The sequence below is a fragment of the Colobus angolensis genome, unplaced genomic scaffold (genome assembly GCF_000951035.1).
Source record: "Colobus angolensis palliatus isolate OR3802 unplaced genomic scaffold, Cang.pa_1.0 Scaffold15, whole genome shotgun sequence".
Classification (NCBI taxonomy): domain Eukaryota; kingdom Metazoa; phylum Chordata; class Mammalia; order Primates; family Cercopithecidae; genus Colobus; species Colobus angolensis.
Window position 1 is genome coordinate 11229385 of NW_012114599.1, and position 24864 is coordinate 11254248.

At 38.9% G+C, this 24864-nt stretch overlaps 1 protein-coding gene and 1 pseudogene across 2 annotated transcripts in view; one reads left to right on the top strand and one right to left on the bottom strand.

The window, feature by feature from the left end:
* ATL2 (atlastin GTPase 2) overlaps positions 1–14501 on the top strand; it is an 87654-nt gene extending 73153 nt beyond the window's left edge. The window contains exons 9-13 of the mRNA XM_011936032.1: positions 38–215; positions 9083–9139; positions 10080–10151; positions 10822–11253; positions 13283–14501. Coding sequence (XP_011791422.1) covers positions 38–215; positions 9083–9139; positions 10080–10151; positions 10822–11253; positions 13283–13402 — 859 coding nt within the window. The 3' untranslated portion in view covers positions 13403–14501. The remainder of the gene's footprint in view (positions 1–37; positions 216–9082; positions 9140–10079; positions 10152–10821; positions 11254–13282) is intronic.
* Positions 14502–23534: 9033 nt separating this feature from the next.
* On the bottom strand, positions 23535–24633 carry LOC105507460 (annotated as a pseudogene). Its single transcript, XR_001001103.1, has 2 exons — positions 24054–24633; positions 23535–23945 (listed from the first exon to the last, which is right to left on the bottom strand). The product of XR_001001103.1 is annotated as a glyceraldehyde-3-phosphate dehydrogenase-like (transcript).
* Between the last annotated feature and the right edge of the window lie 231 nt (positions 24634–24864).

Here is a 24864-nt window from a genome sequence, read left to right on the forward strand (position 1 = left end):
TTTCGTAAAACAGAATTTTATGAAATCATACCAATAGGGACCTAATTTTTTTTGGACTAATATGCTGCTCAATTTTGTGTTTTCTAGATATTGATGAAGACTTTAAACGAGAGCTTCGAAATCTGGTTCCATTGCTGCTTGCCCCTGAAAATTTGGTAGAAAAAGAGATAAGTGGATCTAAAGTCACTTGTAGAGATCTTGTAGAATATTTTAAGGTAGGTGAGCTCTTAAACGGCTTTTTCTAAGATAGAAATGTAGTTGACTTAAAACTCATCTGTATATGTAAGAAATTCCTTGTCTTTATTTTAAAACAAAAAAGAGTAAGATTTGTAATTTATCTTTCTGACTTGAATTAGATGTACCTGTGTTTAAGGATATTTAAAAGATTATAGCAGATTTCTGTCTCCTAGACAGTGATTTAATTTATTTACAAAATTATCTTTTTCTCCATCTCAGATATGGAGAGAACAAGCCATTCATCATACTATAATACTACTCTGTCATTAGTGAATGACAATAGGAATGGAGAACATAATTTTACATCCTTACTTCCCACAAAAACACTCCCTCAGAGTTCTGAGGACTTGATAAGAACAGCTGAAAGTATTTATATTGGTTCAAGTAAAGTATTCATAGGTTTTTTTTCCCCCTATTCTTTTCTAGTCTTTATAGCTTGCCTGCCAGAACAAGACTGTTGTGGAAGGTTGTATTATTTGTAGTAGTTTTAACTAAGAGTGTATTTTGTTCACTTATTGGATACTTGATAGTTACTCTCATATTATCTTTGTTTAGTTATGAATGAATTTTTTAAAATTTATTTTTACTTTTTAAAATTTTTGTGGGTATGTAGTATATATACTTACGGGGTACATGAGATATTTTTGATACAGGCATACAGTGCATCATAATCATATTGGAGTAAGTAGGGTATCCATCACCTCAAGCATGTATCCCTTCCTTATGTTACAATCTAATTATACTCTTTTAGTTATTTTAAAATGTACAGTAAGTTATTATTGACTGTAACTACCCTGTTATGCTATCAAGTACTAGATCTTATTCTAACTATATTTTTGTACCCATTAACCGTCTCTGTTCCCCCTCCAACCTCTAGTCTAGACTAGAGTCTAGGAAAATATAGTTAGAATAAGATCTAGTATTTGATAGCATAGCAGAGTACTAGAACGATGGTTTCCTAGACTCTAGTAACCATCATTCTAGTACTCTATCTCATGAGTTCAATTGTTTAAAGTTTTAGTTTCCACAAATAAGTGAGAACATGTGATGTTTGTGTTTTCTGTGCCTGGCTTATTTCACTTAACATAATGTCCTCCAGTTCCATCATGTTGTTGCAAATGACAGGATCTCATTCTTTTATATGGCTGAATAGTACTTAATTGTGTATATGTACCACATTTCTTTATCCATTCGTATACTGATAGACACTTAGGTTGCTTCCAAATTGTAGCTGTAGTGACTAGTGCTGCAATAAACATGAAAGTGCAGATATATCTTCTATATACTGATTTTTTTTTCTTTTGGGTATATACCTAGCAGTGGGATTGCTGGATCATATGGTCGTTTTATTTTTAGTCTTTTGAGGAACCTCAGACTGTTCTCCATAGTGGTTGTACTAATTTACCTTTCTGCCAACAGTGTACGAGGATTCCCTTTTCTCTACATCCTTGCCAACATTTGTTATTGCCTGTCTTTTGGATAAAAACCGTTTTAAATGGAGGAAGATGATATCTTTCTGTAGTTTGATTTGCATTTCTCTGATGATCAGTGATGTTTTCATATCCTGTGTCCTATTTGTATGTCTTTTGAGAAATGTCTGTTCAGATCTTTTGCCCGTGTTTTGATCAGATCGTTCGTTTTTTTTTTCTTTTCCCTATAGCGTCGTTTGAACTCCTTATATATTCTGGTTACTAATCTCTTATCAGATGAGTAGTTTGCAAATATTTTCTCCCATTCTGTGGGTTGCGTCTTCACTTTTTTTGATGTGCAAAAGCTTTTTAACTTGATATGATCCCATGCGTTTATTTTTGCTTTGGTTGCCTGTGCTTGTAGGGTATTACTGAAGAAATCTTTTCCCAGACCGGTGTCCTGGAGGGTTTCCCCAATGTTTTCTTCTTCTTTTTTTCTTTTTCTTTTTTGAAATGGAACCTTGCTCTGTCGCCCAGGCTGGAGTGCAGTGGCGTGATCTCGGCTTGCTGTAACCTCCGCTTCCCGGGTTCAAGCAATTCGCCTGGCCTCAGTCTCCTGAGTGGCTGGGATTACAGGCGCCTGCCACCATGCCAGCTAATTTTTGTATTTTTAGTAGAGACAGGGTTTCACCGTGTTGGCCAGGCTGGTCTCGAACTCCTGAACTCAAGTGATCTGCCTGCCTCTGCCTCCCAAAGTGCTGGGATTACAGGTGTGAGCCATCATGCCTGGCCACTGATGTGTTCTTTTAGTAATTTCATAGTTTGGGGTCTTAGATTTAAGTCTTTAATCCATTTGGATTTGATTTTCATATGTGGCTAGAGATGGGGTCTAGTTTCATTCCTCTGCATATGGATATTCAGTTTTCCCAGCACCATTTATTGAAGCCACTGTCATTTTCTCAAAGTTTGTACTGAAGTACAACTTTCAGTACTGTGTAGAATAGCAGTGGTGAAAGTGGGTTTCCTTGTTTTGTTTCAGATCTTAAAGGAAAGGTTTTCAATTTTTCCCAGTTTAGTATGATACTAGCTGTGGGTCTGTTTTATATAGCTTTTATTATATTGAGATCTGTTCCTTCTGTACCTTTTGAGGATTTTTACTATGAAGGGATATTGAAATTTTATCAAATGCTTTTTCAGCATCAATTGAAATGGTCATATGGTTTTTGTCCTTCATTCTGGTGATACAATGTCTCACACTCACTGACTGATTGATTGATTTGTGTATGTTGAACTATCCTTGCATCCCTGTCTGACCCTTGGTGATAATGAATGATTGTTTTAATGTGTTGTTGAATTCAGTTTACTAGTATTTTATTTAGGATTTTTGCAACAATGTTCATTAGGTATATTGGTCTGTAATTTTTTGATGAGTCTTTTTCTGGTTTTGGTATCAGGATAATACTGGCCTTGTAGTATTGGTTTAGAAGTATTCCCTCCTCCTCTGGTTTTCGGAATAGTTTGAGTAGGATTGGTAGTAGTTCTTTAAATGTTTGATAAAATTCAGCAATGAAGCCATTAGCTTTCAGGCTTTTCTTCGTTGGGAGACTTTTTATTATGGCTTTGATCTGGTTAGTTGTTATTGGTCTGACAGGTTTTAGATTTCTTCATGGATCAATCTTGGTAGGTTGTATATGTCTAGGAATTGATCCATTTCTTCTAGGCTTTCCCATGTATTGGCATATAGTTGTTCATGGTGGCCTCTAATGATCCTTTGGATTTCTGTGGTATCAGTTGTAATGTCTCCTTTTTCATCTCTGATTTTATTTATTTGGGTCGTCTCTCTTTTTTTCTTAGTGTGGCTAAAGGTTTGTTGACTTTATCTTTTTAAAGAATCAACTTTTTGCTTCATTGATCTTTTGTATTATTTTTATTTCAATTTCATTAAGTTTCCTCTAATTTTGGGTTTGGTTTGCTCTGCCTTTTCTGGTTAAGATGTATGGTTAGGTTGTTTATTTGAAGTTTTTCCTCTGTTTCGATGTAGGCATTTATTACTGTATACTTTCTTAGTACCGCTTAATGCCGTATCCCATACATTTGGTATGTTGTGCTTCCATTTTCATTTGTTTCAAGAATGTGTTCATTTCTTTCTTAATTTCTTCATTGACCTAGTGGTCATTCGAGAGGCTGTTGTATTAATATAATTTCCATGTGTTTGTATAGTTTCCAAAATTCCTCATTATTGGTTTTATTCCATTGTGGTCAGAGAAAATACTTGATATAATTTCATTATTTATTTATTTATTTATTTTGAGACCAAGTCTCGCTCTTTTGCCCAGGCTGGAGTGCAGTGGAGCAATCTCAGCTCACCGCAACCTCTGCCTGCCAGGTTCAAGTGATTCTCCTGCCTCAGTCTCCTGAGTAGCTGGGACTACAGTAACACACCACCATGCCCAGCTAATTTTCGTATTTTTAGTAGAGATGGGGTTTCACCATGTTGGCCAGGCTGGTCTCGAACTCCTGACCTCAAGTGGTCCACTTGCCTTGGCCTCCCAAAGTGCTGGGATTACAGGCATGAGCCACCACGCCCAGCCCTCTTTCTTTAGTTTCTAATAATACTTGCTTTATATATCTGGGTGCTCCAGTATTGGGTGCATATATATTTACAATTGTTATATCCTCTTCTTGAATTGATCCCTTTATCATTATATAATGAACTTCTTTGTCTGATATAAGTGTAGCTTCTTCTACTCTTATTTTGGTTTCCATTTGCATGGAATATCTTTTTCCATACTTTTATTTTCAGTCTCTGCGTGTCTTTATAGATGAAGTGTGTATCACCAGTTTTTAAAACCCATTCAGCCACTCGGTGCCTTTTAATTGGAGAGTTTAGCCCATTTACACTCAAAGTTACTGATAAGAAGTTAACCTCTGCCACGTTGTTATTGTTTTCTGGTGGTTTTGCGGTCTTCCTACCTTCCTGTCTTCCTTTTAGTGAAGGTGATTTTCTCTGGTGGTATGTTTTAATTTCTTTTTATTTTTTGTGTATCTGTTTATGTCTTTTGAGGTTACCGTGAGGTTTGCAATTATAATATATTTATTTTAAACTGATAACACTGATTGCCTAAGCAAACTAACAAGGAAGGAGAAAACTAATAAAAATTCTACACTGTAAACTTTATCCCCCCACTTTTGAAACTTTTCGTTGTTTCTATTGATAGTATACTGTCTATGTCTGGAAGAGTTGTGATTGTTAATATTTTTTATAGGTTCGTCTTTTAGTTTTTCTACTCAGGATATGATTAGTTTACACACCACAATTAGTGTTATAATATTCTGTTTTTCTGTGTATTTACTATTACCAGTGAGTTTTGTACCTTTAGGTCATTTCTTACTGCTCATTAAAATCCTTTATTGTAGGACAAGTCTGATGTTGATAAAATCCCTCAGCTTTTGTTTGAGGAAGTCTTTATTTCTCCTTCATGTTTGAAGTATTTTCATTGGATATACTATTCTAGGAAAAATGTTTTTTTCCTTCAGCACTTTATGTCATGCTACTCTCTCCTGGCCTGTAAGGTTTCCACAGAGAAGTCTACTCCCAGATGTGTTGGAGCTCTTTTGTGTGTTGTGTGTTTCTTTTCTCTTGATACATTTAGGATCCATTCTTGCTTCTTGTTGTTTAATAGAAATGGGGTCTTGCTATGTTTAACAGGCTGGTCTCCAACTCCTGGCCTCAAGTGATCCTCCCATCTCAGCCTGGTCTTGAGCCACCATGCCTGGTCTGTTGTTGTTTTTAATAGAGATGTCATTTCTCTACGTTGTTCAGGCTGGTCTTGAACTCCAGGGTCAGGCAGTCCCCCCACCTTGACCTCCCAAAGTGCTGGGATTACAGGCATATGCCACCATGCCCAGCCAGGATCCATTCTTTACCCTTGATCTTTGGGAGTTTGTTTGGTAGGTAGTCTTGAGGTAGTCTTATTTGGGTCAAGTCTGCTTGGTGTTCTATAATCTTTTGTTCTTAAATATTGGTATTTAGGTGTGGATAGTTCTCTTGTTACTGCTTTGTATAAACCTTCTACCCCTATCTCTTTATCTACTCCTCTTTAAGGCAGTGAACTCTTAGATTTGTCCTTTTGGGGCTATTTTCTAGATCTTGTAGGCATGTTTCATTCTTTTCCATTCTTTTTTCTTTTGTCTCAGCTGTGTATTTTCAAATAACCTGTCTCCAAGCTGACTAATTCTTCTGCTTGTTCTGGTCTTGTGTTAAGCTCTGAGGCCGGGTGAGGTGGCTCATGCCTATAATCCCAGCACTTTGGGAGGCTGAGGTGAGCAGATCATTTGAGACCGACTCTGGGCAACATGGTGGAACCTCGTCTCTACAGAAAATACAAAAATTAGCCAGGCATGATAGTGCATGCCTGTAGTTCCAGCTATTTGGGACACTGAGGTAGGAGGATCTTTTGAGCCTGGGATGCAGAGGTTGCAGTGAGCCAGTATTGCACCATTGCACTCCAGTCTGGGAGACAGAGCAAGACCCTATCTCAAAAAAAAAATAAAAAAGAGGCTTGGATGCATTATTCAGTATGTCAGTTGCATTTTTCAGATCCAGGATTTCTGCTTGATTCTTTACAATTATTTCAGTCTGTTTGTTCACTTTGTCTGAAAGGATTCTGAATTCCTTCTCTGTGTTATCTTGAATTTGTTAGAGTTTCCTCAAAACTGCTATTTTGAATTCTCTGAAGGTCACTTATCTCTATCTCTCCAGGGTTGGTCACTGGTGCTTTATTTCAGTTTGTTTAGTGAGGTCATGTTTTCTTGGATGGTCTTGATGCTTGTGAATATTTGTTGGTGTCTGGACATTGAAGAGTTAGGTATTTGTTATAGTCTTTACAGTCTGGGCTTGTTTGTACCTGTCATCTTTGGGAAGGCTTTCTAACTATTTGAAAGGACTTGGGTGTTGTGATCTTGGTCACTGCAGCTGTGTCTGCATTAGGGATGTTTCAAGCCCATAATGCTGTGGTTCTTGCAGATTTGTAGAGGTACTGCCTTGGTGCTCTTGGGTAAGATCCAGGAGAATTCCCTGGATTACCAGGCAGAGACTCTTGTTCTCTTCTCTTACTTTCTCTCAAACAAATGGAGTCTCTATCTCTGTGCTGAGCTGCCTGGAGCTGGGGGAGGGGGGACACAAGCACCATTGTGGCCACCATCCCTGGGACTTCACTGGTCAGACCTGAAGCCAGCACAGCAGTGGGTCTTTCCCAAGGCCCATGGTGACTATTGCGTGGTTATTGCCTGTGGTCAATCAAGGCCCAAAGGTTCTGCAATCAGCAGGTGGTGAATCTAGCAAGTTCCCTCTGGCCTTGGGTGGGTTCAGAGATGCCCTCTGGTGATCTGTCCACCTTGGCCTCCCAAATTGCTGGGATTACAGGTGTGAGCCACTGTGCCTGGCCTTCCTCTCCTTTACTCAAGCAGAAGGAGACTCTCCTCATAGCTACAACATCTGGGAATGTGCTGGGTCACACCTGAAGGCAACACATTTCTGAATCTCACCCAAGACCTATAGTAAGTACTGCCTGGCTACCACTGCTGCTTATTCAGAGCCCAAAGGCTCTTGAGTCAGCAGGTGATGAACCCTGCCAGGACTTGGTCATACCCCTGAAGACAGTGGGTTCCCTTCCAGCCCAGGGTGTGTTTAGAAATCTTGTCTGGGAGCTGGGGACTGAAATTGGGGCCTTAGGACTCTGCCTTATGCCGCATTCTACTGTGTCTGAGCTGGTAACCAAATTGTAAAACAAAGGCCTCTTTCCTCTCCCCTCTCCTCTCTTCCCAAGCAGAAGGAAAGACTCTGTCTTAGAGCTGTGAACTACACTGCCTGGGCTTGGGGGAGGAGTGACATAAGCACTCCCTTGGCTGCCCTAGCTGGTGTCTTACTATATCATATGCACCCGAAGTCCGCTGGCTCTGAGCCCAGCACGGCACCAGGACTTGCCCAGGAATTGCAGTTCTTGGGGCCTAGATTGCCTTTCAAGGTTTTTTAGGACCTCAGAGCACTGTAGCCCATGGTGTCAGGGCTGGCTGCCTAGGGCTGGTCTAAATGCTCCCTCCATGGGTGCTGGCTGAGTTCTGCCCCATGTTGCTTTCCACTGTGGCAGGGCAGCACTGAATTTCATTGCAAAAATTCCACAGTCACTGCTTTCTCCTTCCCTAAACACACAGATTCTCTCTCCACACCATGTGGTTGCTGCTGAGAGGATGGGGGAGAGGTGGTGTAGGCGATTCAAGACTATTTTTCCTATCCTCTTCAGTGACTCTTTCAGTGATTTGAAGTTAAAACCAGGTACTGTGATTGCTTCTGATTTTTGGTTCTTATGAAGGTGCTTTTTTATGTAGATAGTTGTTCAATTTGATATTCCTGTGAGGTGGTGATCACTGGAGGCTTCTATTTGGCCATCTTGCTCTGCTTCCTTCCCAATTATGAATGAATTTTGTCAGTAGAAAGTTGAGATGAGTCGGGCACAGTGGCTCATGCCTGTAATCCCAGCACTTTGGGAGGCTGATGTGGGCTAATCACCTGAGGTTGGGAATTCAAGACCAGCCTGGCCAACGTGGTGAAACCCCGTCTCTACTAAAAATACACAATTAGCTGGGCATGGTGGTGCATGCCTGTAATCCCAACTGCTCGAGAGGCTGAGGCAGGACAGTCCCTTGAACCCAGGAGGCGGAAGTTGTGGTGAACTGAGGTTGTGCTATTGTACTCCAGCCTGGGCAATAAGAACGAAATTCCGTCTTAAAAAAAAAAAAAGTTGAGATGAAAGACCCTATATGGATTTCTAACAAACTCTCATCTTTTCCTTCTTACTCTTAAACCACAAATTAAGTTTTTTTTTTTTTTCTTGAGCTGAAATACAGTTTAAGCTGGTCAAAGTAAAATACTGGATAAAATTGTTTCTTAAGCTGGATGTGGTGGCACACACCTTGTAGTTTCAGCCACTTGGGAAACTGAGGCAGGGAGATCACTTGAGCCCAGGAATTCGAGGTTGCAGTAAGCTGTGATCATCCCACTGCACTCCAGCCTCAGTGTCAGGGTGAGACCCCATCTGTAAAGAAAGAGAAAAAAATTTTTTTTAAATATTAAAACACTGGCAGTAGGGGGTAATTGTGAATTTATTTTCATAAAGAGGATGGCATTTTATATCTAACTTTATGCGTTACAACTTTTATGTTTTATTTGTTATAGAAATATCTATGATATTATCTAGCAGCATATAATTTAATAATACTGAGAACAGGGTTAACTTTGTTGGAATAAGGTGATTTTTAAAGCCTAGAATTTACTTTTAATGGTGTGAATTATTTTAATATTTAATGACTTTTCTTTCTTTGGGGATGTGAGCCAAATTGCATAACCCATCAGTCTAACAAATCTTCTCCCTTTTTAGGCTTACATCAAAATTTATCAAGGAGAGGAACTTCCACATCCAAAGTCCATGCTTCAGGTAGAGAGAGTGAGAGAGTGATGTGTGTTGTACATATACATATTTATGAGGGAGAATAAAAATCTTTGCTTTAGAGAGAAATGCTGAAAATGGGGGGTGCTTTTTTGCACGCAAATACATTTTGCTTAAGGCCGTATGTGTCATGGGTCCTAAGATTTCATACGTTTTTTGTAACTGCACATTGTAGGCCTTCCATGTGTCTAGGCCACCAGAAGTAAGAGTCCACAATACCTTCTCTCCCGATGCTCAAAGTACAGGAAAATTTCTGTTTTATAAGATGACTTAATGTGGGCCTCTCTGAACTAAGCTGCTTCTATTCTGAGTCTTTGACAATGAATGTTGTTTGAAATAAGTCTTATTTTTATTTGGTGTTAATGATTTAGAGCTACTTCTAGTGAATATATAGTCTTTCATTTTTTCCTCTTTCAAATGGTGTTCTTTTGGGACAGTGCCATTTTAACCCATTCATATTTTTAAAAATTTACTATGTTAGACTATTTTTCCATTTTATAATAGATTAAACAGTATTTTCTGATAAAAATTCGTGCAATAAGTTCTGTGGGTTTGAAAATGTCTTGTAAAATACTGATCATGAGAGAGAGAACCATATGGGTAATTCTTGATTCCTAGCACCTGGAGATCCACACATTTTAGGGTTATATCTATTTACCTTTATCCATTTGCTGAGCATATGTGGTGTTTTCTACAGACACACTTTAATATCAACCTAAGTGAAACAAACTTAGGCAGGCAGTCCTATTGGAACCACTTACCATTGTATCCTTTATACCAATGTACCCTTCCATAGGAAAGAAAAACTGGAAGTTACTTTATTTGGTTCATTTTCAGACTTGTTTATTGTACATAACTTATGTTAATCAGAATTTTTAGAGTCATAGAGTATTTTTTTGCATAATAATGGCACATTTTATTTTTTTAGGCAACAGCTGAAGCTAATAATCTTGCTGCAGTAGCAGGAGCAAGAGATACCTATTGTAAAAGTATGGAACAGGTTTGTACCTAAAATTTAAATTTGAAGCTGGAGTGAAAAGATTTTTAAATTTTTTTAAAAAGTACTTAAAAAAATATTTTAAAATAATTGAGCTACTTCATGCAGCTTTTGGTACATTATTCCCTAATTCCCCTTTATGGTCTTTGCTGGAAATAAACTATAAGAAAATAATTCACATTTTAGAGAGCAGAATTTGAGCAGTAAGTTGTTAGATAAACTCTACTGAAATATCTTCTGACAAATGTGTGATTCAGAGTGCTGTTATTAGTGACTTCTGATGTTAGTAGCATTAGTTTAAGGCCAGGAGCAGTTTCTGTACTTGCTTGCTCAAACATTAAAATATGTTTTTGGGGCATTATCTTTTAACCACTCTCTTGCCAACAATTTTGTGTACTATTATGGTGTATGGATGGTCAAGTGAAGGCAGGTACAGAGCGCAGTGTAAAATTTTTCTGTCTTCAGTTTTAGTTAGTCATAATTGGAAAATTATTTTGCTTGAGTAGGTTCAACATATAAAAAATAACTAGATTATGATAACCTGTGAGGTATTGTGAGTTTAAAACTGAATCATGTAAGTGGTTTGACTTTCTGAGACTAAAATCTATGAACAGGAACTTCTTTCAAGTGTTAATTATTTCTAGCATGTAATACTGTAATTCTCTCTGTCCAGGTATGTGGAGGGGACAAGCCTTACATTGCACCTTCAGATCTGGAGCGAAAACACTTGGATCTCAAGGAAGTGGCGATAAAACAATTTCGTTCTGTAAAAAAGATGGGTGGAGATGAGTTCTGCCGTCGTTATCAGGACCAGCTTGAAGCTGAAATTGAAGAAACCTATGCAAATTTTATAAAGCACAATGATGGCAAAAATATCTTCTATGCTGCTCGTACCCCAGCCACACTGTTTGCGGTCATGTTTGCTATGTATATAATCTCAGGACTGACTGGCTTCATTGGCCTAAACTCTATAGCCGTCTTGTGTAACCTTGTCATGGGGTTAGCACTGACATTTCTTTGTACTTGGGCATATGTTAAATACTCTGGGGAATTCAGAGAAATTGGAACAATGATTGATCAGATTGCTGAAACACTATGGGAACAGGTTGGTATCTATCTTTTGGTTTTTCAGTGGCTAATCTTATTTTCCTGTGATTTTCCATCCTTTGCAGTATTTGTACTCCTACTTTTCCTTCATATGAGAAATGTCAAAAGAATGTCTTCTGTTTTCAGATGTAGAATCTTTATGAATTGAAGATTTTTTCCTTAAAGTTACAATTTTAATGTACTTTGGTTAGCCTAAATCTGTACTGTCCTCTGGATAGATTCTTAGTTGTAGGCCTGATTATACCAGACGGTGGGCAGGATCAGAATCTGTAATGATTTTTTTTCTTTGAGTAAAGAAAATATAAACAATGAATGATTTGAAGGTAAGGAGAAGAAGTTTGGAAGTGGTGCTTTTGGAAAGGAAAATAAGTTTTTTCCTAATACTGGCAAGCAGCAATGCAGGAGAAATGCTGGATGGTAGACAGGTCTTCATTGCCTTCCATGAAGATAGTAGTGATTTCCTGATGTACTATGAGGAACAATCCTGTAGGGATTTCTTACCAAGGAAACTTTGACTTTTGTATTATGGAAATATTAATTAGTAAAGCAAAGCGCCATGAGCAGAGAACCACGTTCCATCATAATCTTTTACCTCAAAGCAGAATTCAAAGGCTGTGAACTCTTGCCCAGCAAGTATCTACTAAGGAAAGCCATTTTGTGTATCTGCCTCCTGTGTGCTGGAATTACCTGTGGACAGAAAATTCCACTTACGGATGTTATTAAAATCTTTGTGAAATACTTGAACATCATGTCAAGGACCAGAATGAAAGCTACAGTAATTAATGATGACCTCTGTAATAGGCATTTCCGATGCCATTTCTGGGCTCATGAAATATTGAGCTTATCTGAAGATCTAGGATATGCGAGTCCGTGTTTGTTTTGGCTATAAACTCGAAGACTGAAGAAGTAGACCATTTTTTTGAAGAAAGTTGATTGGATATTGACTTTTCTTGTAATGATGTTATTTTATAAAGTGACCCACTATATTAATTTAGATTTTGTATTTACTCTTTAGAGAAATGCTCTATTCAGATCCGATTGGGAAGTTTATGTTTGGGTATTTATTCTATTTAAATTTTTATCTCAATCTCACTACTTGATGTTTCTTTGATATCTTCTAATAGAAGATGGATGCAAAACTATCACAACTTCACTTTTAAGAAAAAATTAGCTATTTTAAAATTTTGGATCATTATTTTCTGCAGTATAATTTTCAATAATTGTACAATATCTTCTTTTGAGAAATATTCATCTCTTAAATAGCATTGATTCTAGGATTTTAGAGGTACCATTATTACAAAACAATTAAATGGAAGAATCTAAAGTGTATAAAATCATTTTCAGTATAGTTGAGGTAAGGTGATCAACTAGTCAGATCTGTGCTGTGTCAACAAACCTTGTCTAAATTTCTTTGCATTTCTCTTTTCTTTTGCTTCAGAGGAGTCCCAGGAAGGTGAGAACCTACAGTCTCAAGTTCTTGTAGTCTTAAACTCTTTAGCTTCGAGGCACTCTGAGTCATTCTCCTAACAAATCACTTCATGTTTTAGGTGTTTTCCAAACTCTTTGAAGTTACTAGACGTCGAATGGTTCATCGTGCTCTTTCATCAGCACAGCGACAGAGACTGTCATCCAACAATAACAAGAAGAAAAATTAGACAGTATTTTTAACCTTTTTCTCTATCTGAAGTGTTCACACTTATACATGTAGGACAATAAGCAGGACCGTCTGGGCCGGTCTGCATAAATGCTGTATACACAATACCAGATTTGATGCTGCATATAGGGTATGGAATTGCACATCCATCTCATAGGAATTGTAAATGGTTTGAATAAGAGGAAAGTAATTTTTGTTGCATTATAAAATGTCTAGTAGCATCATAAGTTTTTTTGAGAGAAGCATCTTTTTATTTCCCATATTCCTGGTTATTTTCATCATTGCTTTGAATTGAATTTTTATATCTATTTTTATATGTAACTCTTTTTTTACCTCATGTTTTTGTTTGTTTTGCACATTTCTCATACCACAGGTATTGAAGCCCCTGGGTGATAATTTGATGGAGGAAAACATAAGGCAGTCTGTAACAAACTCTATCAAAGCAGGCCTGACTGACCAGGTGTCTCATCATGGCAGATTAAAGACAGACTGACAGTTCATCTCCTCACGGACTCCACTCTCTTTTTTTTCATGCTTGCTGTACAATGAGAACTCAAATAAAAATAAACCAAAGTTTACAATCAACTGTAGAAGTAGTTTAGTGTAACTGGCTTCACAGATGGCTGCCACAGAGTGTGAAAATTGTTTGTTAGTTTTAAGCATTCTTTTAATGGCTCCTAAGGCATGCAGATTTGCTGAGGAGCATTGGTTAATCATGCACCTTTGTGCCATGTTTAATTTTTATTTCTTTTTACTTAATCTAATGTTAGTGAATTTGTCTTATGTAAAAGGATATTTCAGGGAAATATTTTCAGAAATCTATTTAGAGTCTCTTTAACACAGTGTCCCATTGAAATTTTAATTTTTAGAGAATTTATGAATCACTGTTTCAAGAACCAGATTGGAATGACAATGAAGCCTTTATTGAGCCACTACATTAAAAGTGTATATTGCTTTACCGCCTTCAATACCAGTATTACATAAGTGCATGTATCAGAAACTTCACAGAAATTACATGACAACTCTTGTAGCTAAGAAAGTAATTCTGAGGTGTACATTTGTCTTGCCTTTTTAAATTTATAAACCTGCCCTAAAAGGAGATGCATATCTGGGAAACTGAACTGTCTTTTGCAGTTTAGCCTTCATGTACATAAAATATGCCATTAATTTTATTGGGGAAGAAATTCCATCCAAAAATGTTGCCTACAGCTATGAGTTAAGAGTGTCTGTACAGTGTGTAGCTTTTATTTTCTAAAATCACAGATAGGGCATGTATATGAATTATAAATATATAAATACGATTTTGTATTAAAAGTTTTGTAGTTTATGGCAAAATCTGGTCCTGTGGTAGGCTAAATAAGTACAGTCCCTGTGAAAGGAATGTTTGTGGCTCATGTCAGTGTGTGAATGCATAGACAATTTGAAGTTTTTGATATATTTGTGATATTTATCTTGAGCACTGCAATCTCACCCCCCGCCCCAAGGGAATTCAATGGGAATGTTTATTGTGACTTTGTCCTCTGTTGCATTTTAAAGTTATTTCCTGTAATTTATTTTCAGTACATAATTAAAAATTTGTTGTATATATAAAATGAAACTTGTGATTCTTTTTAAAGGAATTTTTAAGTATGTATTCCACTACATAAACCACATTTGTTTATAGTGAAAAGAGCATGAGCAGGAAACACCCCGGTTGAGAGCTCTGAGGCATTGTACCTCAAAGCTAAGCTTGTAAAAAGTTACCTTTCTCTGTCTGTCTCTGTAAGGGAAATCCTATGATTAACTTAGTTGTAGATGGGGATTATTAATTTCTTTCTCTTTTTTTAAATTTTTTTTTTGGTGGTATATGTAAGGCTAACATTTTTTCAGTACTTTTGTGGTCTTCTTTATGAACACCTATTAAAGTACCTAGTTTTGAGACGGAGTCTCTCTCTGTCAACCAGACTGGAGTACAGTGGCGTGATCTCGGCTCACTGCAACCTCCACCTCTTGGGTTCAAGTGATTCTCCTGCTTCACCCTCCCGAGTAGCTGGGGCTACAGGTGTGTGCCACCACGCCCGGCTAATTTTTTGTGTTTTTAGTGGAGATGGGGTTTCACCGTTTTAGCCAGGATGATCTCAATTGCCTGACCTCGTGATCCACCTGCCTTGGCCTCCCAAAGTGTTGGGATTACAGGTGTGAGCCACCACGCCCGGTCCTTAGTTTGGTTTTTAAGTGAAGAAAATGCAGGTGTTGAGTTACATGCGTGAAAACTCTGAATTTACTTTGGTTGATACATCTTTCCTCCCACTCCCAGATTGTTTTTATATGGATTGTATTTGTTTCCATCTGTATTAAATTGCTAACTTACTCATCTGTTCTTAAAGAATCCACCTGAAAAGTGTCTTTATTCTGCCACCCTGTTTTATGAATGCTGTGGACTGTTTTTTATGAATGAAAAAATAATTTGTTGTATAATAGCAGATTTTCTGAAATTAAAGATTTAGCTTACCTTTAAAAAGTTAAAATCTAGACCATTGGCTTTCTTACATTTCTTATTGGAAAAGTGTGCTTTCCTCAAAGAAGACAATTCTCTGCAGGATTCCAAGAAAGCACTTTGGTGTTTCTGTTGGAAGATTCTGAACATTGTTAAGCACGAAGCAGTAAGAGGATGAAAGACAAACTGAAAATTGTTGATTGACACATCAGCTTTGGTGTTAGCATCTTTTCTGTGGCAAAGTTTTTAGTAATCTGTATTACCAGTGAGGTTTTTAAAAAGAGATGCAGATTTTCTCACGGACAAATTATTTATCTTCCAAATTAAGATACAAATAATTCGCTGTTGTGAAAGGGGCAATCATCTGTGACCCTGCTATTGAGTATTCCTTACATACTTCTCATGAAGATGGCTAGTCTTGCTTGCACTGTGAAAATATTCTACTTACAGACTTCAATAGCAGTATTTCCTTCTTGAGGGCTATATTTCCGGAGAACTTTCTGCTGGGGTTGCTACATTTTTTTACTTCAGAATTAAGCTGGGCGGGCTAGAGACCTCTTTTGCTGTAGGTATGAGTGCTGTTTTAATTACATTGTTTTGTTATGGGATTTTTTTTTTTTTTTTGGTCTTAGTGTGATTAAGAACCTATTAAAATATACCACGTAATTTTGGAAAGCACTGTGGTGATGGCTGTTAATGGTCTGTTGTGTATATATCCAAATGGCTTTTTGGAAAGCAGATGGTTAGGTTTTTAACCAGGTAATAAATAGGCTTTTTGATTAGCTGCTTATCTACCAGTGTGCGTTGCTCAAGTCCATTTTACACTTTTAGGCTTTAGCCTAAACATTCGTGTCCTGAATTCCCTCCCTACCTCTAACTTGACCAGAATGGATCTGCACATCTTGGGTTTTTTCCATTCGTGTCATAGTCGTGGAGTGAGGATGAAAATTAGCTTGAGTTGCTGTGCCTCTGGTAGCTATCTTCTCACTTGGCCAGAGATTACTCATCAAATGACTGTTAGATTCTGTTTGGAACCTCTGCCAGAAAGAGAATGTGACTTTGGGGAGTCTTCCAGTTACTGGTTCCTGTCAAAGCTAGATGGGGGGTTTCCCAGGCAGCACAGAGAATTGCTCCCTCACCTTCTCTACTGAAGTCTTATATTAGATCCTAGGAACTTCTGTCTTTCAGATTTGCATTTTGCTGGAAGTTAGACTGAGGAATTGAGCTGCCCTTAATGTACTCAGTGAAATACAACTTTCATGTCCTTTTAGGATTGTGACATTTGCTGCTTTTCAGAGCCAAATATATCAGCTGAATAGGTCCAAACTGCCTAGAGATATACAGGAAAGGGCTTAGGGGAGGGAAGTCACAGCCTTTGCATAGCTCAATAAAGCACCTCCATATATACGTTAGTACTCGCCATACTCATGGCAGTTCTGTGTGATAGGTAGGAAACCACTTCAACCAAAAGAACCTTGGGCACCTCAGACTTGCAACTTAGGACTCGACTCTACACCTCCAGAGGTTTCAATCAGTTAGAAGCTTTAGACAATGACAAGTAATGTTCCCAACTCAAGATGCAAGGATTGTCTTGGCTGCATTCCTAAAGGCACTAAGTGGAGGAAGTAACATCTTGCTAATACCGAAACAAGCTGAAAATTACCCATAACATTACCACTCTAAAAAATGACGCAAGAACTAGAAATGTTCCTGTCCATTTGATTGTACACCTGAGAGAACCATTACTTTGGTGTGTACTATTGGAACCTTTCCTCTGCTTATTGACATGTCTACATAGGCATAAAATATACTCGTTTTTTGTTTTACACAAAAATAGAATTATCCTGCACATGATAAATTTTTTTCATGTAACGGGGATATTTTCCTAGGTCATTATGTAATTATTTAATGGTTACTTTGATTCTTAGGGTAGCTGGAGTTTTAAGGAGAGAACACTAGACCTGGGATCACTGCTGAGATAGCGTGACTGTGTCCCCACCCAAAGCTCATCTTGAATTGTAATCCCCGTAACCCTCATAATCACCAGGTGGAACCTGGTGGGAGATGATTGGATCATGGGGGCAGTTTCCCCCATGCTGTTCTCGTGATAGTGAGTTCTCACGAGATCTATTTGATAGTTTTATAAGAGGCTCTTCCCCCCTCACTCATTCAATCTGTCTCACCTGCTGCCACGTAAGACGTGCCTCTTTGCCTCCGCCACGATTGTAAGTTTCCTGAGGCCTCCCCAGTCATGTGGAATTGTGAGTCAACTCTTCTTTTATAAATTACCCAGTCTTGGGCATGTCTTTATAACAGTGTGAAAAAGGACTAGAACAACTGCTAAGAGTTTTCTTTTTATGGCAGTTTTCCTCCTATAATAGGATTGTTGAGAGAATCAAATAAAATGTGAAGGAAGGGTGCTTGGGAAGCAGGTACAAGAACAGAAAATTGTGCCTTCAAGTTTGCTTGTTTTAAGGCTGGATCTGCTGTTTAGCCACCTGTACTTGAAGCTTGTCCATAACTTACTCCCCGACCATCCCCACCCCATCCCTGGCATTTGGGCTGTTACTTAAGAGTTCTGTAACTTCCTGACAAATTTATATGGTAATTAGTAAACAACATACTCATTCTGGAGCCAAATGGGTCTGCAGCCACGGACAGTAAGACAGGTCATCTAAAATGGCATGGTTTAGACTTCTCGGTTACAAAACATGAAGACTACCTAAAAACTCAACCTAGATCTGGAAGAATACTTAAATTTCAATTCTAAGCAAAGGAGATGAGCTTATAGTTAAAACTGAACTTTGTTCCTAGCTCCACCACCCAAGCTTCATGAATTGGTGCTAACGCTTATATAGCAGTTGAGCCTCAGCTTCTTCATCTATAAAATAGGACTGATATTACCCCTCACAGATGTTAGGAGGATGTGATGAGAATTTCCACATCCTGGCAGACAGTCTTTTAAATCTTTTTTATGACGCTGATATTTGTAAACAAACACTTTATCTTCCAAATTGTACTTATTTTTAACTTCCTCTGTTTCCTGAAGAGGATGAACAAGATGAATTTTGGAGGGTGGTGGTCATTGCTATTTCTGTCTATGGAGGAAAGCATTTTGTCAGTACTTTTCCCCAAATGGGTTGAGCTCCTTGGAAAGAAGAAACCATACTTTATGCACCGTTTTTACGTTATCAAACATTTTTGTTTGATAATGCTAACTGCTCAGAATGTTTTAACATGGACTGGATTAGTCAATTTCAACTCCATCCGCCTTCCATACTTAGGCATGTGCCACCTACTGTAGGTAAGCTTGGTTATTTGGCAACTGTGGGATCCTACATATTGGTTGCTTTTTCTCCCCTTGGCATCAAAATATCAAAATATGAAGAAATATCATTAAAAAAAAAAAAAACCTGGTAAAACAACTTTGGGGGGATGGTGAGGGTAGGCTACCTTACGGATTTGGATTATCCTTTTTTTTTTTTTTTTGAGACGGAGTGTCACACTGTCACCCGGGCTAGAGTGCAGTGGCACAATCTTGGCTCACTACAACCTCTGTCTCCCAGGTTCAAGCGATTCTCCAGCCTAAGCCTTCGAGTAGCTGAGATTATAGGCACCCGCCACCACACCTGGCTAATTTTTGTATTTTTAGTAGAGATGGGGTTGGCCAGGCTGATCTCAAACTCCTGACCTCAGTGAATCCACCCACCTCAGCCTCTCAAAGTGCTGGGATTACAGGTGTGAGCCACGGCACCCGGCCTGTGTTATTTTTAAAACTTTAGTATACTCATTTGATTTAATGCAGCGTCCTGAGTATCTGCTTATATAAGTCCTACCAGAATTGGGTTTATAGGCTGTCCTGTAAGGACAGGCCTGTATGTATGTGTGTGTGTGTGTGTGTGTATACATATAAAAATGTGTGTTTGTGTTTATCTCCAAGAGGGATGTTTATATTATTTAGAGATGACAGGGCCGTTTTTCCTGGGAAGACTGAAGGTTTTGTGTGTGTCGGGGGATATAAACATGTTTGTCATCTATACTAAATGCTGCCAGTGCTCATACAGTAGCCTTGGGGTGGTTTATTCTTACCTCTGATTTTATAGAGGAGTCATCTCAGGCTCAAAGAGGTCAACCACATTTACCAAAGGGAGTGTGCTCTGGGATTTGAAACCAGGTCTACTGGCTTTAGAGTTCAGAGTGCTATGTACTTACCCACCCTATCACACCACTGTGAAGAGTAAATAGTCCCTCCCAGGGAAGAGGAAAGAGAGAGAAGGGTCAACATCAAGGAGGAATGCAGCAATGGTCCAGTGTGGCTCTCCTAGGGAGTTACTGAAGGGCAGAGATCGATGTAGGAGTGGAATCGAAGTTTAAAGACCTGGGTCAGTTTGTGAAGGGCCTTTCAGATCAAGTAGAGGGGCTTGACATTTAGATATTAAGGTTACATGGACGATTCTTAGAAAAATAGAACAGCTAAGCGGCCAATTCTAATACCCTAGTTTCTCAAAGTATGAATTTTTATTTTTATTTTTTACGGGCTGGGGGTGGGGTCTCAAACTCCTGGGTTCAAGCAGTCCTCCCACCTCAGCCTCCCAAGTAGCTAGGACTATGGGCATGCACCATTCCACCTGGCTCATTTTTTATTTTCGATTAGAGTCACCTGGAGTGCTGTGTTGTAAGTGTACACTCTTGGGCCCCACCCACATTGCATAGTGAATTTAAATCTGTATTTCTACCAGGTCTCTCAGATAATTCTACCACACACTGAAGCTTGAGATCAGTGTTAAGTGTTTCCTAATGAGTAGCAGAATTATGGATTTCTCCTGCTGTTTCTATACTTTTCTGACTAGGAAAGATTTCTGCACAGACAGAGCTGAAATTACGTTGTTGTACTGTGTTCTTTCCCGGGAGGAAGGTGGAACTTGTATCGGGAGGGAAAGATCTTGGCCATAGATTGGAAGTGTGCACTTCTTCCATGTTAAAGTAAATGTTGTCTCTTAAATTACAGATGCATTCTGAAGCTTGGATATTCTTTCAAAACTATGCCATTTTGCTTCACAAGCTTTGTACTTGTTCTTTCCTTTTAAATACTTTTGTGAAGGAACACAGTAGTTTTAGACATAGCTGATTATTGCAGTCTTCTTTCATTTCATTAGGGAAATGTTTAAGAATGATTATGACACTTCATAATATTCCCTGTTCTTTCATCAGCTTTTGACTACAGAGAAAAGAACCTCAGGACTAATTGTATAAATCAGCAGATCGTACCTCCTATCAAAGTGTAATTCTGAAATTTATACATGACTGTCATCCAAATACACAATGAATACATAATAAAATTTATTCAACTCCTTAATGAGGAAACCAGAGATGGCAAAAGGCTGGTTCAAAGCAGAATTGGAGAAATAGGAGTTATGTAGTCCGCCAGGAAGGGCATTTTGAAATGAGTATGCTGAGTAATGTGAGCCCTTAGTAGTAAATGGCAATGCCAAACAGATCAAGATCAGTGAGTCTTAGACTTTAGTCGCAGGAACCCCTTTGGCTCTTAAAAATGGAGTCCCCCAAATGGTCTGCCAGTATTTATCTTATTAGAAATTAAAACAAAAATGTTAAAACATTAAAAAATAAGCCAATTATATGTTAACTTTTAAAAATTGTATATATTAAAGGTATGCAACATTTTTATATACATAGTGAAATGATATAGTCAAGCAAATTAACATATTCATCATCTCACGTGGTTACCCCCTCCTTTTTTTGTACTAAGCACACCTAAAAGCTGTCTTAGCAGATTTCGAATATACAATACAATATTATTAACTGTAGTCTTCATGCTGCGTGTTAGACTTACCCTTTGACCTATATCTTCCCATTCTCCTGCCCCTGGTAACCACCATTCTACTCTCTGTTACTATGTGATTTTTTTCCCCTTTTCTTTCTTTTACTTTTAGATTTCACATGTAAGTGAGATCATGCAGTATTTTTCTTTCTATGTTTGACTCATTTCACTTACCATAATGTCCTCTAGGTTCCTTGTCACAAACAGCAGGATTTCCTTTTTTAAGGCTGAATAATATTTCATTGTGTGTGTGTATATATATACACACCTATATATATGTGTGTGTGTGTGAATATGTATATATATTCATACACACACGCAATCTGCTAGGATTCAATATATAAAGAAATATATAACTTTCTTTAGCAATTTGCCTAGAAGCTTTCTTGATAGGCATGCTAAGCAATGCCCCAGTATAACTTTGAAAAGACATGATCTACTGCTTTTTCCTTTATTTTTAAGTTTTAGATATTTTTTCAAAGCTCATGTCATGCTCCTTTTACCAGAAACAGATTGGGTCAGACAGACCAAATAAATTCCATGTGTAAACAGTAGAAATTGAGGCTGTATTATAAATCTCTTTCTTTAAGCAATCCCCCTCAAACAAATGAAAGCCCTTTTTAAAATTCAATCTGAAATATGCACAAGAAAATTTGAAAGTATAAAGACATTCACCCTTAAGATTCTGATGTACTCATCAGAGATAAACACCGATACCATTTTCCGCCTTCTCATCTGTTATTTGTGTTAGTGTGTACAAGTAAGTGGTCCTCTGTATTTGTTGGTTCCGCATCCATGGATTCAGCCAGCCTCAGATGGAAAATTGAAAAGAGTGAATGGTTGCATCTGTACTGAGCATGTACAGTACAGACTTGTTTTCCTTGTCATTATTCCCTAAGCAACTAGTTTCAGAGCATTGACATTGTACTAGTTATTATAAGTAATCTAGAGATGATTTGAATCATATGGGAGGATGTGTGTAGCTTCTATGCAGGCCATTTTCTATAAGGGACTTGAGCATTGTGGGTTTGGGTATCCACAGGGATCGTGAAACTAATCACCCATGGATACTGGGTGATGACTGTATTTGAAAGTTTGGTTACTGTGCTGTGCATACTCTGGCCTTACCCCCTAGAGATTCCAATTCAGTTGATCTGGGTGCAGGAATCAGTATTTTCAAAAGTTCCCCAGATGATTCTGTTATGCGGCTAGGACTGAGAACCGCTACCTAATCTAACCCCATCTTCAGCTCTTCCCTGGCCTCCCACACCTGTCTTTTGTGTTCTGTATAATCCACAGTCTGTAATTAACAATTTGCCTAAGCACTTTTTCTCTCTGTGTGCATTCTCTTCATTGTTCACTTTAACTGAAACCCTGGTGTCTTCTATTCCCCTAGTAGAATTTCTCCCGTGCAGCCCTCTCAAGGCTGGCTTTCTCCCCCCCTAGCTACTGCTGGTCCTAACAGAGGTGATATTCCTGTGCTCCATTGCTCCCTTTCAAGTCTTTTTTCTATTAAACAGCAAATAAAACAGCTTCTTTAAAGTTGTCAGACTTTTCCACTTGTCACCCCAACTTACTGTGGGCAATCTACTGACCTCCCTACCATGCCCCCTCCTTCACTGATAACTCTAGCACCTGGCTTCCAGCCTGTTTCTCTTGTTCCTTCTGTGGTCATTCTTGGATCCTTAATGCCACATGAATGACCCATCTCATCTCTTGATTTCTTCAGCCCCCAAAAGACCTCCTTTCCTCCATGTCTGCTCACTCATAAGTCATACCCTTCTACTGTGTCATTACTACCTCCCAGATCTAGATTTTATGGCTTCCTTTCAGTTCATTGACTGCAGTGTTTCCTTTCAAACAATCCTCTGATCTCATTGAAGCCTCATCCTTTCACCCTACTGCTTGTTCATACATATTGCCTTCATCTCCTTGCCTTCTTACTCAGCTGAGATGCAGTGGTCCAGCACTACAAACATTCCTTAAAAATATCCTTAGCTACTCTGTGTACCCACTTAATGAAACTTCAACTCTGTTTATAAACTCAATTCTCTACCTGTACCTACACCTAGCAGTTGAATATTGTTGGAGAAAAATCATGGAATCCTGCTGACTAGAGTATTTTTTTTTTGGCTGAGCACAGAGGACTTTATTGATGATACATGACGAGGTGGAGTTCCCTAGACCCCTCCTTCTTCAGGGGGGTCTGCATGGAAACTGTGAGGAGGGGAGATTCTCAATGTGGTAGGAGACCTAGTGCAACAGGGAATTCCTAGCAGCTGAGGGCCTGAGGCTGGTGGTCTGGGAGTCTTACTTCTTGGAGGCCATGTGGGCCATGAGGTCCAATGCCCTGTTGTTGTAGCCAAATTCATTATCATACCAGGAAATGAACTTGACAAAGTGGTCACTGAGGGCAATACCAGCCCCAACATTGAAGGTGGAAGAGTGGGTGTCGCTGTTAAAGCTGGCCAGGATGCCCTTGAGGGGCCTCCGATGCCTGCTTTACCACCTTCTTGATGTCATCATATTTGACAGGATTTTCCAGATGACAGGTCAGATGTATGACTGACACATTGGTGGTGGGGACGCGGAAGGCCATGCTGGTAATCTTCCCATTCAGCTCAGGGATGACCTTGCCTACGGCTTTAGCAGCACCAGTAGATGCAGAGATGATGTTCTGGAGAGCCCCGTGGCCATCACACCACCGTTTCCTGCAGGGGCCTGGGATAAATAGAAAGGAAATGTCTAGGTTAAGATAAAAGATTGTGGAGACCAAAGTTCTTATTTGCAGAGGAAGTTTTCAGGTAGCAGGCTTCAGAGAGAATAGGCTGTAAAATGTCTTCTGGGGGACAGTGATGGTGTGGATGGTGGTCATGAGTCCTTCCACAATGCCAAAGTTGTCATGGATGAGCTTGGCCAGAGGGGCTAAGAAGTTGGTGGTACAGGAGCATTGCTGATGATCTTGAGGCTGTTTTCATATTTCTCATGGTTCACGCCCATCATGAACATGGGGCCATCAGCAGAGAGGGCAGAGATTATGACCCTTTTGACTCCTTGCTGCAAGTGAGCCCCAGCCTTCTCTATGGTGGTGAAGACACTGGTGGACACCACAATGTACTCAGCATCAGCATCGTCCCATTTAATTTTGGTGAGATCTCGTTCCTGGAAGATGGTGATGAGATTTCTGTTAATGACAAGCTTCCCGTTCTCAGCCTTGACAGTGCCATGGAATTTGCTGTGGGTAGAATCATACTGGAACATGTAGACCATGTAGTTGAGGCCAGTGAAGGGGTCATTGATGGCAACAATATCAACTTTACCAGAGTTAAAAGCAGCCCTGGTGATCAGGTGCCCAGTATGGCCAAATCCATTGACTCTGGCCTTCACCTTCACCATGGTATCTCAGGATGTGGCTGTCTGTCAAATGGGAGGAGCAGAGAGCCCTGACTAGAGTATCTTCAACTGCATTACCACAATTCTGAAATAGGTACTCAGTTGTCAACCCAAAATAAAATTCTAAGACCTCCCCCAACTATCTGAATGGACTTTGTCCTTGGCCAGGGCTCTCTAAAAATTCAACCTGAAAGACCAGTTCAGGCCATGATGGGAAGTGGGGGTCGGATATGCCTAATTAAACCTC